Raw genomic sequence first — 16,556 nt, 5'->3', positions numbered from 1 at the left:
GTCCTGATCTGTCAGGGACAGTCCCAGTTAATTCTCTTTCATCCCACTCTTTCTGCTGCTTTTAAAATGTCCTCTTTCCTTTTCCAGCTTGTCCTCACCTTACTGCTATTGCTGCAAACTACTGTAAGTTCAAAGTGCAAAAGTAATTTACTCTCAATTAATTCAGCAGAGTAGAAAAAGGGGCAGAATCTTGCTGTTCCCCATAGACTCAGGCAAAAGCAAACTGTGTGGCAGCCTCTCCCAGCTTATGTGTTCTTCTTCACCAGTAACTTTTGCCAACTTGATCACTCTCTCATGTTGTTTGGCCACATGTGTCCCAGTTTTCCTCTGTGAAATGTTGTGAGTCAGGATACGTAAAACTAGTTACTCTTGATGCTACAAAACTCCTTCTTGTTTTGGTTGCAACCGATTAATATGATTAATATGATCACCTTCTGGAAGATAAAATGTCACATTGAATGCTACACATCATATCCATAGTTCTGTGCTCCAGCACCTCACTGCAAGACTAATAGTAGAGTCTATACTATCTAACTATGGTAATACACTATTTCGGAAGCACACAAGTTTTATCAGTAACGAAGCTTCTCGTGTCCAAAACATTTATCATATATTGTGGCACATTTCAGTTTGCATAAGAATGGGTGAGTGAACAGAGTTTCTTTGGCCTTTATTAAGGGTATGTTTTTCTCACATTTGATATCTGTCATCAAATATCATGTAACAAGCTGTGTCTGTATGGTTTTCTTTCCATTCCAAATAAGGTAGTCACAAAGCTTGCAAATATATCCAGCTCTGGACAATTGTGGTATGTGTGTGTGTGTACCTTTCAACTGTGGGTTCAAATTGAACCACTCCAACCTGACTCAGTTGTTTGGCTTCAATTTCAGACAACTGGAACCTCAGCAAACATCTGGAATGAGTTCCAAGCTGTTACCTAAATTGCAAGGAGTCTTGACAGGACACCCACAAGTTGTATTCAATGTGGAAATTAATTTAACTCCATAATTTAGTAGCAAGAGGGCCAGGGTAACTTCTGGCTGGGAGCTTGGTCTTTGTGTAACGGTTCCAAACCCAGAGAACTCCAGAGGTAATTTCCAAATTAATGCAATGTATTTAAAAGGGGAGTTCACACACAAGCACAGACTTTCGCACACACACGCACACAAGAACTAACAAAGCAAAGGTTGCAGATAATAGTGAGTCACAGGTTTGCGAAGAGGTAATACTCTACTGATCTTGAAGTGTAGCTCCAATTTTGGGACAGCTGGATTGAAAGTGGCTCAGTAGCTGCCTGTGGTATGTGGGTTGGCCAGCTACTGAGATGACAAGTCAAAATCAAACAAAAGTTCTGTCTGGTTTGAGTCTAGAATTGATTTGCTATAGTCTGGGCACATGTATTTATCCCCAGAAATGGGTCCTAACAGCAGGTGTTGATAGGTTTAAGTGACTTTCCCAGAGGATAGGAATGAGGTGGAATACGTAATAACAACTGGACAGTCAGTGTGAATGTTCATAGACCAAAAGAATTTCATTCCCAGAAAGAAACTCCCTTTATCTACTACATGCAAAAAATCTCCCAGTCCAGCTCACTATCACCTTCCCATAGTGAAGGATTATGCTGATTCCGATTTTGAGAAATCCCATCATGCCTGAGTGCCTTAGGCTTCTCCCATGCCTAAGTGTAAACCATTTGAACATTTATATCAATTTAAAAAACAATATTGTAATTTTTTGATATGGAATTCAGCAAACATACAGTCTCCAAAAGTTCCATGCACACCACAGAATACCAGTGCAGAAATCTTGCTGCTCAACAGTTATCAGAGGCAACCTCAAAGCCCTAAATAAAGATATAAAACAGATAGGATAAATTCAATATAATGGTGATGCATGCTTATCTATTTTCCCCATTTCTCTCTGTTTTTCTGTTCATACATGCTACAAAATGAACACACATTCAGAAAAGAGAGAGGTAAAGGGGGGGATTCATCTATTCTGATTTTTGCTGGAAGTCAAACTCTGCCAAAACTTTAAGGTCCAACAAATTCCTCACTTGCTTTAGAGACAATTTCACTGTCCAGAAGGTGGAAGATGCAATTTGGGGATCAGTTTTTTAATTTGACAGACAAATTCCCAATATACAATCTTAGGCCTTCTCAAGTTTATCCTTGCTGTTCATCAGAATGAAATAGTTATCTCTGGTAGCAGATTTTCGGCGGTCAGTTAACGGCAACAAATTCTTACTAAATTTACTCTGATTGTTATTTTAATACTGTGAATCTTCGTGAAGTTTTGTAGAAATTAGGGACAGTACTTTTTTTGACTGCAACACCCAGAATCTTCAACCCAGTTGGACACTGAGAGATATCAGGAGTTGTACAGTGCCAAATGTAGATCTGCCAAGTCTTTCACAGCTATGGAAATAACTTGAGCACCCTGTGGTTCCATGCACTTCAGCTGTGGAGAGGAGAGGAAGCATTTGTTCTGCTTCTGGCAGCAAAATGTCTTGGGCCCACACTGCAAGATACTTAACCTGAGCAAATGAAGGGGTTCTTAAGATGAAGACTACTCAGTTAAAAGGGTTATTTAATACACACATGACACACATATACTGTGATAGAAGGGGGGGAAAGGAGTTAAAACAGAGGCCTTCTTGAAACTGGGTAATTCTTAGCATGTATCGCAATTACCTTCTGTTTCCTTCACAATCTAAAGCTTAGATACCTTATGAGGGACAGCTGATAGTGATAGGTCTATTTAGATACAGAATATCATACAATCATGATATTGTGATACAGGGAAGGAGGAAATGTTGATAAGAAAGACACTGTGAGCAAAAAGTGCAAGAAGAAAAGGACTGTCGTTGAGATGTGTATTTTTACATTTTGCATTTAGATTGGTCTTGTGTAAAAAAAAAAAGAAAGAGAAGAAGGTGGAAAATCAAAATTAAAAATATGGGGCCCCATCCCCTTAATTTATCTAGACAGAGATTTAGAATGCAGTTAAGCATGCTTGAGCATTTCTAAGACCTGCTGTTTCTTTAAATTGGATACAAGCAAGTGCTTTATCTCACTCACTTATCCCACAGAAATACATGGAATTTATAAGAGTTTAGCTTTGGTTTTCCCTTTTTCAAAAGATTTTTTATTTCCAATGAATTGAAATACACAGGAAGGGTGCCAGAACACATTTATCTATCATGTTTTCCACCAGATCTTGCAAAGTTTTTTTGTTTTTAAGTTAAACTCCCAAAGTATCCCAAGAAGTATGGTAAACATACTCCCCAACTATCCTGATTTGGCAGGGACAGTCCCAAATAATTCTCTGCTGTCCTACATTTTCAGCTGCTTTTAGAAGATCCCAGTTTCACTTTCCTCATCCCAGCTTATTTCTCTTGCTGCAAACTATGTTCAAAATGCAAAAGTAATCTGTATTCCATTAACTCAGCAGAGAAAGAGGAAAGAGCAGAATCTTGTCCTTCCTAGTAGGCTCAGGCAAAAGCAAACTGCTGCAGCCTTTCCTAGCTTGTATATTCTTGCCATCTTTCATGTTGCCATCTGCTTTCAGGTTGTTAGCTACTTTCGTGTTGCTTGGCCACTTGTCCCCATTTTCATCTGTGAAATGTTGGAGGATATGAAGGCAGCAGATCCTGTCTGATCCTGGGAGCTCAGCAGGGCCAGCCCTGGTTAATACTTGGTTGGGAGACCACCCCAAATGCCAGCTGCTGTAGGCTATATTTCAGAGGAAGGTACTGTCAAAAATCGCCTTTTGAGTATTCCTTGCCTAAGAAAACCCTATGGAATTAATGGGGTCACCATAACTCTACTGAAGATTTGAAGGTACATATGATTTTACTATAATAACATTTTACAAACCAAGTGGGAGTAGAGGAAGTGGGACTATTTAAAAGCTGCTGATATAATAGTATGGCAGAGAATTAATCAGGACTATCCTTACCAAATCAGGACAGTTAGAAGGTATACATCCTCAGCACATTTTGCCAAGTCTCTGAAGAATCTTACAAGAAAAGGAACAAGTTCCAGACCCATTTCCTCTAAACAATACTAGTAACATAGCTACTTAATGTATTACTCCGGAGAGGAATCCGTACATAATATACCTAAGTTTTACGGAGCCATGGAAAAGGTCATTGATTGCAATTATGATTTCGTTTTGGAAGAACAAATAAAACATAATAGGAGTGAACAAATGTGGCTGCGTCTTGTTCATGAAGGGAATGAATTAAGAAACCAAGGGGAAATAGAGGAGATCAAAATGGGCCATTAACAAATATTACTGGATGCAAACAACTGTTTTGTTATAGTTACCTTGCATTTGGACTGAGTGGGTTGGAAGCCCAAGCTGGGAGACGTATTTGCTCACTGGGAGCAACATGAATAGGAATAATATTAATTGCCAAGATCTTTGCAGTCACAGCCTTGGGAAACATCCATATGGTCATGAATGAATCCAGCTCATTATGAAAGTATAATAGATGTTTCTTGTTATATCAAACGTCATTCATGGAGCCTTCCTACTTCTCATATTATGTATTTTATGACTGTTTCAAAAAAGGATGGTGACTAACCAGCCATGTTGTAAGAACCCATAGCAAACAGGGAGGACATCAAACAACTAAACAGCAATACCCTAAAGGCAGCAGATCCCATCTGATCTTGGGAGCTAAGCATGGCCAACCCTGGTTAGTCCTTGGATGGGAGACTGTTGATAAACACCAGGTGCCGTAGGCTATATTTCAGAGGAAGGAATGGACAACACCACTTCTGAGTATTGCTTGCCTAAGGAAACCCTATGAAATTCATGAAGTTACCATAAGTCACCAGGCGACTTGAAGGCACATATACATGGACAAAGTTGTAAAGATGACCGAGGCTCAGCAGTTGTTTTGCTTTGAGAAGCACTCCAGCTGCCCCTGTCTCCCCAAAAGTTGCAGTAGATTTTGATCCAGTAAAACAAAGTAATACTTGGGACTGCTAAAAGGACACCTGAGTGGATCTTAGAGCAAATCAAGGCTGAACTTTGCCTAGAGGACAAAATGAGTAAACTGAGACTATTGTACTTTGGACTTGTCATAGGAAAACAGGAGGGGCGGAAGCAAGAGTACCCTGAGAACCACCTCTGAAAATAATCTTAGAATCAGAACAGGCATAAATGGGAAGAATTTCCTTTTGACAGCTGGCCCCAAATGGTTTAAAGTTAATATTAGCACTTATGAATTGGGCCTAGATGCCAGTGCAGCTAATGAAGCATGGGAATAATATACTGACATTATAAATCAGAACCACATTGTTCTAACAGTGTTTAAAAAGAAGTTAGCCGAGGCTGCATTTCTGGAAAAGATATTTAATTGTAAATAGAAAAAGTAGACCAGAATACAGTTTTAAGGGTAATCATTTTTATAGGTAATCTAGACGATTTATAAAGTTATACGTTTTCATAAAAGCAGTGGAAACAAGACACGGCAAAACACAAATCAAATGCAAGGTATACTTTGAAATAAAGGAGCTGCACAGTAGTTTGACGTGTAATGCAGTATAGCACTCAGGAATCTTTAAGGCAGTACGGTCTAAGTGAATATCAAAAAGTCATACTTTTCTGAATGTTTCTCTCAGTTCTGTGAAACTGTGGTTGGCTCAGCACATGCAAAAGGATGGTGTGACAGAAGAGACTGTACCACTTGAGGATCCAAGGTAAACAACACTTTTAAAATATTTCTTGATGTAAAAAATGCCTCCTTGCAAGTAGTAAACTAGCACATCAGGGAGAAGGCTAGGGTAGAACCATCAACTAGTTTTCTTCTTGCATTCACAAAATGTCAGCTCCCACATACAATCTGGAGTGATACAGTCCAATCTACCCTCATTCTTCTGTATGTGTCTGTATAGCACACCTGAGCTATCAGGTTCTAGATACATAATGTAATATTTATTTGCCCTTTATTGTCAGTTTGGGACCAAGTGCTTATCTACCCACTTCCTATGGGTCTACTAAAAATTAGGGTCCCAATACAAGAACACACTTATTTCTATCAACTGGAAACTTTTCTGGAGGATTTAGGATCACCCTGTTAATGAAAATTAAATGCTTTAAAGACCTAAAGCACTACACACTGGAAGTTTTAAGTATATTCTTGATGTTGCATAAATCTAAACGTAATTATAGCTGTTACAAATAACTGTGGATGCAAACAGTATCAGCCCAGCAAAATAAAAATAAAAAAATGTCACTGTTTCACTGCAGATTTTCAAGTGCAGAAATGTCTCTGGAATTCATGATTAGGGCAATCTCTGTTTTTGGTTTGTTGCATGAATAACACAACAAAAAATTAACTATTTAAAAATATATTTCCAGTCGTACTATGGTGAGGGGACATCAACAGAAAGCCTGGACATTTCACCTGTGCAGCACCTGTCTAAAGTGGCTCAGGAGCCCATCTTTTATATTATTCCTGTTCATTTAGGGCAGAGGAAGAGGGTGTGTATAGAAAAAAAATCTAAACTGTACCAAACTTTCTTGTATGTTACATTGCTGGTACATGAAAATCACAATCTTAAAAGAGGAGCGTAGTATAAGTGAGGGAAGAAACTCAAACAAGTTGGTTTCTATCTCATTCCCCCCATCATTTCTTCATGGCACACAACAGTGACTTGGCATTCACTTTGAGCCAAGGTCCTTCCATGCCTTGTAAAATGTTGCTTCTCTCATATTCAGTCTTTCTTGTGCAACAGCCCTTTCTTCCACCCTCTTCAGTCATATGCACAGCTCACGTGAAACAAACTTTGTTGCGTGCATAGATATTGCCAATTGTTCTGTGAGCTCAGCTCTGTTTTTGATCTATAACAATTATACATAGCTTATCATATAGATTTCGTAAAGGGAAACTCCTCCTTAACCATTCACCGAATGGTCTGTTTTTCTGTGGGGCTCCTTGCATCCACCTTGGTTTACAGTGCTCTAAAATGAAACTCTGTCAAAAGACAGTCCGTCAAGCAAGGGGCAGCAGAGTAAGGAAGGGCAAGTTGAGCTTGTCTGGCATTCACCTGCAGAAATGTGGCCCAGATTTGTTAGATATACTGGAAATGCGATTTCATGCCCCAGCTGTAAAAATTCCAGATAATTTGCATGTTACATAAATACCGGTTTTGATTTTTTTCCCTCTGAAGTTACATTCCTATAAGAAAAGCCAATTCCAATTAAAACAAAGCACAAAGCCAAGAAATATCTATCCATTTGTTTCCCTCCCTCCATTGACCTATAGGTTATATTTTTCTCATAATTTTCCCTCCTCTTTCCTGAAAAATACTTACATAAGATGTATATAGAAATTACATTAAAAAAACCCATGCAGCATATGTACAAACTGAAAAGTTTAAAAATATCAGCTTCATATACATGTCAATCTACTTGAATATATCAGAAATTAAATATTTAAAAAATTATGCTTTTTGTTCTAAAAAAGGGAACAGAAACTGGACAACTACTTAAAGCTGTACAAATGATTTCTATCTGGAAATGTATTTACTCAAGAGTTTTTAAATTGCTAGCCTTCAGGGTTGGTTCTGACACATAATTCATTTTCACGCTGTCAGTTCAAATCAACAATTATCACCCTTAAAACTGATCTGTAGTTCTGCAGTTTTGTAGTAAAATTAAAAAGGTCACAAAAACATTGGCTTTGCATGTTTGCAGATCCTTTCAAAAAGAGTAAGCAACTAATTTTGGAACTGTAAAAAAAACAACTATTTACAGTATTTCTTTTTAAATATTTTTGCACAATTTTTTCTAAATTCTGAGGTGTTACGTATGATACAAGAAATTCAACCAGAACTCATGGCTTAAGTCCAGTTTCAAACCCACAGCATCTTCTCTAGTATGTAATCCCAGGTTTGTGCCCATGTGATACACAGGTCCACGTTGTACAGAAGTTTTGTTTTTTTTAAACTGGCTTTATATTATGCTTGCTTCAACCATTCAAACAGCTTCTTTGTTAGTCTGGTGGCGATTCATTGCTTCCAACTTCTGCCTACAGGCTTCAGCCTCTTGCTCTTTCTTCAGAAGCTGCTGACGGTACTTCTGTGCTTCTCGATTGGCCTCATCTAGCTGTTTCTGTAGAGTTTCTCTTTCCTATTAAAATTTTAAAAAATCTTGTTAAACACATATCATGTGAAAAACATTAATACCTAATTCCCATTTTTTAAAAAAAAGCACATTAATTTGTTGTTCTAGAACACAAAAAGTGGCACATTCTTAGAACTTAACTTATTCTGTATAAACAAAATAGCTGTATTTAGACATTCATCTCTTATTAAGCCTTGTGTCCTTGCATGGAATCATTTCATCTGTCCTTATGCATGAACAAGTAGTTAAACCAGGAAGATCTAGAATCAGAGTATCATGGAGTTGGAAGAGACCACAAAGCCCATCCAGTCCAACTCCCTGTCATGCAGGAAGACAGTCAAAGCACTTCCAACAGATGGCCATCCAGTCTCTGTTTAAAAACCTCCAATGAAGGAGACTCCACAGCATTCTGAGGCTGCACATTCCACCACTGAACAGCTTTTATCGTCAGGAAGTCTGTCCTAATATTTAGGTGGAATCCCTTTTTCCTGTAGTTTGAATTTATTGTTCCATGTCCTTGTCTCTGGAGCAGAAGCAAGAAAGCTTGCACTATCTTCAATGTGATACCCTTTCAAATATTTAAATAGTGCTATCATATCACCTCTTAACCTTCTCTTCTCCAGGCTAAGCATACCTAGCTGCCTAAGTAGCTCCTCATAGGGCATGATTTTGAGACCTTTCAGCATTTTGGTCACCCTCCTCTGGACACACTGCAGCTTGTCAGCACCCTTCTTCTATCAACTATGGTTTCCCCTGCAGGCCATCTATGAAATTACAATCAACCATTTGTCACAAGCCAGGCTACGAAACCATGGTTTGTGAAGTTGGGACAATATTTTGGTTTACCTGGTTCTAAAACTTAACCAAAGCTTCTTCTTCTTGACATAATATGAATAATTGGTAAAGGAAAACATATTTTGGCAAGGTGACTGAGTGGAAGGCACAAGGTTGATTTTTATCTCAGCATATTTAGTCATAATTTCTCAAATGCACGCAGTGTCACGAGAAAAAGAAATGCAAAGCCTTTTTTTTTTTTGGACAATCCTTTGGTGTTTAAGATGGTTTGCTATTGGGAGGCATTTTCAACTAACTGATGTGTTTTAATTATGCTTTTAAACTATTTTGACGGTTTTAATTGTTTTACATAACATGGCAAAAAAATAAGTGGATAAGGGTATGAAAGAAAAATAATACTGTGGGCTCTGGGAGTCTACTAGAGTTTGGTTTCAGGACGTCCCTCCCCCAACTCTGTGGATACCAAAATCCATGCAGAAATCATTGGGATCAGCAGAACATAATGGGGGGAGGATGGACGGGGTTGTGTGAGTGTAAGACCACTGAAAGAACTACAGTTACAGGTATGCACCCTGCCCTCCTCCTTCTCTGTACCTTACACAAATAGGAGGCCAACAAGTTACACATAAGAAGGAGATAGAAGTGTCATTGCAAATTAAGTAGAAACTTTACTGACCATTAAGTAAAATGCAAAAACATCAAACATGAAACATCATGCCTCCCACCTATACCAGGTACAAACGGTACCAAAACAGCTTCAAGGAGTGGAATTCTCCTGTAACATAAAAACACAGTACAGAATTCAAAGTGCAAAAGAACACTGAAGGCACACTGGAATGCAGTACATTCAAGGCAAACCAGAATGCAATATAGCGCTCCCAAAGGCTGTGTCAGCCCTAGACCTCAAGCCCACTTGGTAGTGAATAACAAAAGTCACAATCTGCAACCAGGCAGCAACCAGGTACAAGAAATATCCTCCACTGGTACACCCAACAGGAAGGCAGAAGATGCAACTACAGACCATGTGGGATGGGCTCAAACTCAAGTCAGAGGGTCCTTTTGAGCCAGTTCGTATGCCAGATGGATGGCCGGTGCCACCCACTTTGCAAAGCGCTGCAACAAGACAGATAGTCCTATTTTAGAGGAATAATAGCATACATACAGTCTGTGTGAGGCCAAAAAGACTACAGTCCTGTCCATGTAGAAGGGTAGAGCTCTCCTTATGTTGAGACACTGTTAGGGTCTCTCAGAGTCTGAAGCTGGATTTGGTAGAAAGGCAGGGAGAACAATGTCCTGGTCAAATAGAAGGCTGACATCACTTTTAGCAAAAAGGTGATATTGGGTGTGAGGATGGCTCTTTTGGGATGGAAGCAGAGATATGGGCAATCAACCCTGTGAGTGCAGAACTGGCCATCATGATAGCGAACAGAAAAACAGTCATTTGGGACCATGACTAGATGTCACAACTGGCCATGAGCTTGAAGGGCTTCCTGGAGGACAAGCTCAAGGTTCCACCTTGGCACAGGATTTAGGACTGGGTATGTGTGGAGATTTTTCTAGCCCTTCAGGAACCTCTTTACCAGCGGATCAAGGAAGCAAGGGGGCTTACCAAGGGGCTGGACGTTTGCTGAGACCATAGCCATGTAGTACAAGATTGATGAGAGGGATAGTCCCATGGTTGATAATGACAGCAAAAAGTCTAATACCTGCCTGATGCCAGCCTCCAAAGGAAGAACTCTGAGAGTGATTTAAAATGCCCTGGATTTCTTTCTATTTGTAGGAATATGAGCTGGTGGAAGGATGATGGGTGGCAGTGCTGACATCCTGGAAGCCAGCAGGCAGAGAAGTTGAAGAATCATCCTCTATGCTATTGAGGCTGGGGTACTTGACCTGGCTTTGGTACAATGTGAGGAGATCCAGTCTGTGTGGAAACCAAACACAGACCTCCCCTTGAGAGAGATGGAAGTATGCTGAACCACAACTGCTGAAGCCACCAGGGCATAATCAAGATGCAGCCAGCCTCATCTTGGTTGAGCTTGGCAATCACCCTCACAAGAAGTAAGAAAGATGGAAAGGTGTACAGGATGGTAACTCGCCAGTGGTACAGGAAGGTATCTCCACACAACGTACAGGAATAGAATTGGTTGAACTGAATGTTCTCAGACACAGAGATCCAGTAGTTTGCCCCAGTGACGGAAGATCGGTTCCAGCAATTTGGGAAGGATCAACCATACATGTGCCACACCTGATGTGCCGCTCAGAGTGCTTGCTGGAACACTGTCTTCTCCGGAAAGATGAATGGCCAGTAGGGTAATGCCTCTCTTGATGCACCAGTCCCAGAACTGTAGGATGAAGGCAAAATGAGAGTGGTGGAGTGAAAACTTTCTTGCTTGTTCAAGCAGTACAGAACAGCTGTGTTGTTGGTCAGTACTTGTAATACCTTGCCTCACAACAGCATCTTGAATGAGTGAAACATCTTCACTGCAAGCAGTTTTGGTGCTTATGTGAAGGGCCGTCTCCTCCCTTGACCATAGTCCCTGTATGAACAGTTCAAACAAAGTGGAGCCCTCATCCCGACATTGCTGGGTCTGTCATGACCTGTGGAGAGAAGGACATCCTGCTCTGGATAGTGGAGAGTGCTAGCCATTGGTGGAGAGATCACTGGACCATTCTAAGGAAGGTTAGCCACTACATCAGTCTTGAAATGGATCAAAGTTGGCAATAAACTATGACTGGAGAGGCCACATCCAGGGCCTGACTTGGAGTGTAATAAATGGTCGGTGCCATACACCCCAGGATGACCTGCATCTGATTTGTTCTCAGTTGTCTATGGTGAAGACACTGGAGAATGGACTGGTGGAGCACTTCAAAGCAGTCATCTGGGAGGAAGGGTAACTGTGCGCTCAAACCCAGCATTACTCCAATGAATCTGATCTGCTGTGTTGGGAGACAGATGTGATTCTTCCTGGTTTAGCATCAGTCCAAGGCAATGGAGGAGATCCAGGACTGTCTCTATGTCTATTAGAAGCTGGCTTTTGGAGGAAGACGTGATGAGCCAGTTGTCTATACAGGGATACAGGATGATACTGTCAAAGTAAAGCTGCTTCCACTGCCATGACTTTCGTGAAAACATGAGGTGCCGTACTTAACCTGAAGGGTAGGTCCTGGAACTAGTGCACCTTCCTCCCAACCACAAAGAAGAGGAATCTCTGGTGGAATGCCCAAATCAAAATGTGAAAGTGGGCATCCTTCAAATCCAGAGTGGCAAACCAGTTGCCATCCTGCATCAAGAGGAGGATTGAGAGTCACCATCCTGAAGTGTCATGGGTGAACATAACCGTTTACACTTCATGTTGGCTGGAATATCAGAACAAATCAACAAAATGTTAGGAATCATAACTAGCTCATCTGAAGGCATCACCATTGTATCAACCATGGAAGTGTAAGAATCCTGTGGGGCTGGTTCCTTTGGAGTCAAGAGTTCTTCACTTGTAAGGCATGGTAATCTCAGGCATAGTCATCAGTCCAAATCAAGCCAAGGGGATGCAGATTCAGTGTCATATCTGGTTTGAAGCTGACCCCAGTGGTCTAAGATAGTCTTGCTGTAGAAATAACTGAGCAGACATGGTGTTCTTGAAGCCTGCATGACACAGAAATGTCTGATGGGGCATCTATTCTTTCTCCTTAGAATCATAGAATTGGAAGAGACCACATGGGCCATTCAGTCCAACCCCCTGCCATGCAGGAAATCCAAATCAAAGCATCCCCAGCACATGGCCATCTAGCCTCTGCTTAAAGACCTCCAAGGCCTTATTCCTTGCATGACTGCCATGGTGGACAGAGAAGTGGGAACTGTGGTATCCATGCACACTGGTACTGCACGGGGTTCCCAATGAAGGAATACTGACATCTAGAAGCTTCCAAATGTTCACTGCGCAGGCAACCCATGTGTGTGTCACAGAAACTACAAAGAACATTTTTCCAAAGACTACTGCTCTTTAAATGTTGTCTTAATTTCTAAATTCTAATTTTACAAGTCATTGAAAAAGTCAACTGCTGATTCAACCCACCTGATCTATTATTGTCTGATGACAGTAAAAAGCATATGGGTAAAAAAAATAATACTTGAGTTCAAAGGAAGAGATGTTTTCTCCATCCTGCAAATCAGATTGCATTTTTGGTGAAGGCAAATTATCTGTTTGAGATGCGACCATACTGCAATGATGTAAAAGGCAGCAGGCATTCCTACTGTATTAAAAAATAATTGCCTAGGCTTTGTTCTAACCCTTGTACAAGCTCTTTTTTTTTTTTTAAAAAAAGTACTCCATTCGTTCATAAATAAGCAAATTTCAGCCATGACTTCCAATTTAATCACTAGGTAGTACTACAATAAAAGGGACTGCCCAGCTCTCAACAGTGCTTTGCTGAAATGAAACAAAAGATTAAAAACTAATTACAACCTTCTGCCCCGTCCATCAATATCCATTTTCTTTATTGATCTTTACAAAATCTACTTCTAGAAAAATATTTTTAAGCTTCCATCCTAATTCCACATTGCACAGAATTTTAGAGATAGGACTGGATGGCCCTTGCGGTCTCTTCCAACTCTATGATTCTATGAAAAAATATTTTTAGAATCTTAGAATTGTAGAGTTGGAGGAGAACACAAGGGCCATCAAGTCCAACCCCGACATCGGGAATAGATAACAAAACTCTACTGGGAATAATAATATTTCTCTCTAGTTATAGAATCAATAGTCATAGAGTTGGGAGAGAGCTAAAGGGCCATCCAGTCCAACCCCCTGCCATACTGGAACACAGAATCAAAGCACCTATGACAGATGGCATTCAGCCTCAGTTTAAAATCCTCTAAAGGAGGAGACTCCACCAGCCTCTAAGACAGTATGTTCCATTGTCAAACAGCTCTTACAGTCAGGAAGTTCTTCCTAATGTTTAGGTGGAATCTCTTTCCCTGTAGCTTGCATCCAATGCACTGGGTGCATTCTCTGGAGCAGCAGAAAACAAGCTTGCTCCATCCTAAGTATGACATATTTTCAAATATTTAAACAGGGCTGTCATATCACCTCTTAACCTTCTTTTCTCCAGGCTAAATATACCCAGCTTCCTAAGCCACACCTCATAAGGCATGGTTTCTAGACACTACACCATTTTGGTTGCTCTCCTCTGGACACAATCCAGCCCGTCAACATCCTTTTTGAATTGTGGTGCCCAGAGCTGGACACAGTACTCTAGGTGAGCCTGACCAAAGCAGCATAGAGTGGTACTATTACTTCCCTCGATCTAGACATTATATTCCACTGATGCAGCCTAGAATTTCATTGGTGTTTTTAGCTGCTGCATCACACTGTTGACTCATGTTCAACTTGAGGTCTAGTAGGACTCCTAGATCCATTTCATAAGTACTGTTGTCAAGCCAGTTGTCCCTCATCCTGTATCTATGCATTTCTTTTTTACTGCCTGAGTGTAGTATTAAGAGTGCTACCCAGTACCTGACTGCAGGAAACAAAAAAGAATTACAAATATGAATAAATTAAGAAATACTGTAGGAACTGTATTAATATTGTAATGCAAATCATTCAATAAAACATAAGTAAACACACAACAATAACATGCATATCAGTAACATATGTTGAAGGCATATACAAGAAGGTGAAACATAACAATCAAATGCATGATAGTAACACATATTCAAGACGTATATGGCTTGATTGAATCTCACATATGCCATTCATCCATCCTAGTTTCTTGAGATACCTTCCATTTTCCCTCCTCACTGGAACTCTTTGAAATTGTGCCTTTAGTATCTTCTTTTAAAGAAACTCCCATCTGTCCTGAACACGCTTCTCTTTTACGAATCTTGACCATGGGATCATATCCAGTATTTCCTTAAGTTCACTTAAATCAACTTTACTAAAGTCTAGAATGATCACTCCCACCTGCCAACACTTGCACCCCATTTACCAGATCATCCCTGTTGGATATGATCAGATCTAAAAAACCTGATCCTCTTGTTGTCGCTTCCACCTTTTGGACAATCTGTGCCAGGCAATTGAGGAGTTTGATAGACTTTTAATTTCTGTCCATGTTTGACTTCCAGCAAATATCATGTTGGTTGAAGTCACCTATTACTACTACATCTCTCCTTTCTGAGTGTGTGATCTGTTCCAGAAAAGCATCATCCAATTCCTCAGTTTGACTGAGTAGTGGACTCCTACAACAACATCCCTGTTGTTTCCCTTCCCTTTACTTTTTATCCAGATGCTCTCTTCCTGGCTTCTAGAATATAACTCATGGATCGCTTCACATGTGTAAACATCCTTGACATATAATGCTACTCCTCTTCCCTTCCTGTTTGGCCTATTTTTCTTTAAAAAGCTATATCCCTCTATTGCTACATTTCAATCATGAGTCGTATCCTACTAGGTTTCAGTGATGCCTATTGTATCACAGTTGCTGTGCTGTGCTAGGAGTCCAAGTTCATCTTGTTTATTTCCCATGCTCTGTGCATTAGTGTAGAGATATCCAAGACCATGGGCCACCCTTCCGCGCAAGCTGCCTGTGTAATTTTTTTCCCTCCCACTGTTGGGTACTTGCACTATTTGCTTTGTTCTCTCCATAACAGTTCAGCTATCATCTCCAGCCTTTGATGAACTCTTGCCCTTCAGAATATTGTCTCCCTGCCTCCACACAACTCAGTTTAAAGCTCTCCTGATCACAGTTTTGAGATTGCTGGCAAAAAACATGGCGTGACATGCAACCTATCCCTTGCCCAAAGCCCCCATTCCTGAAACTGTAGGCCATGCATGATCCAACAATCCAAGTAGCACCATCTGTAGAGCCAGTTGTGAATTTTAAATGATGGATTTTAAATGTGGATTGTTTTAATATGTGTATATCTTGTCTTTTTAAATTGATGTGTGTTTTAAACTCATGTGTTTTAAATTACGTTGTTTGTTAATTGTTGTTGTCCCTTGCCTCGATCCAGGGGGAGAGGCGCGTAGGAAATATTATCATCAATATTATCCTTATTTATTATTATTAAAAGAACTAGCAGAAGTAATCTCAGAACCACTGTCAATCTTTGAGACTTACTGGAGAGCAGGGGAGCACCCAACAGACTGGAGAAGATATTGTCCCCATTTTCAAAAAAGTAACAAAAGAGGACCTAAATAATTACTGTCCAGTCAGCCTGACATCAATACCAGAAAATATTCTAGAGGAGATCATGAAGCACTTAGAAATTATAATACCATGATTACTAAAATGAGCATGGGTTTCTCAAAAACAAATCATGCCAGGCTCTCTCTCTCTCTCTCTCTTTTTGATAGTATCACAAGTTTGGTAGATAAAGGTAATGCTGTGGACAGAGCCTATCTTGATGTCAGTAAAGGCCTCTGACAAGGTCCCCCATGACATCCTTGCATAAAAGCTAATAAAATGTGGGCTAGGCAATGTGACTGTTAGGTAGATTTGTAACTGACTGTATTCAAAGGGTACTCAACAATGGCTTTTCCTCATTTTGGACAGAAGTGACTAGTGAGGTGCTACAGGGCTCTGTCCTGAGCATTATCTAGGAGTCTGGGTGGACCACAGGTTGT

The 16,556-nt window shown here is 40.2% G+C and overlaps 1 protein-coding gene across 3 annotated transcripts in view; it reads right to left on the bottom strand.

The window, feature by feature from the left end:
• Positions 1–5,395: 5,395 nt before the first annotated feature.
• GABPB1 (GA binding protein transcription factor subunit beta 1) overlaps positions 5,396–16,556 on the bottom strand; it is a 34,307-nt gene continuing 23,146 nt past the window's right edge. For 2 of the 3 annotated variants that reach the window (XM_089539006.1, XM_089539007.1), the window contains exon 9: positions 5,396–8,148. In XM_089539006.1, coding sequence (XP_089395132.1) covers positions 7,996–8,148 — 153 coding nt within the window. In that variant the 3' untranslated portion in view covers positions 5,396–7,995. The remainder of the gene's footprint in view (positions 8,149–16,556) is intronic. The other variant, XM_089539008.1, reaches the window with a different exon arrangement.

This window comes from Sceloporus occidentalis, unplaced genomic scaffold (assembly GCF_023333645.1).
Source record: "Sceloporus occidentalis isolate IW3139 unplaced genomic scaffold, rSceOcc1.0.p SCAF_9, whole genome shotgun sequence".
Lineage (NCBI taxonomy): Eukaryota > Metazoa > Chordata > Lepidosauria > Squamata > Phrynosomatidae > Sceloporus > Sceloporus occidentalis.
This window is presented reverse-complemented; position numbering and strand designations above follow the sequence as displayed.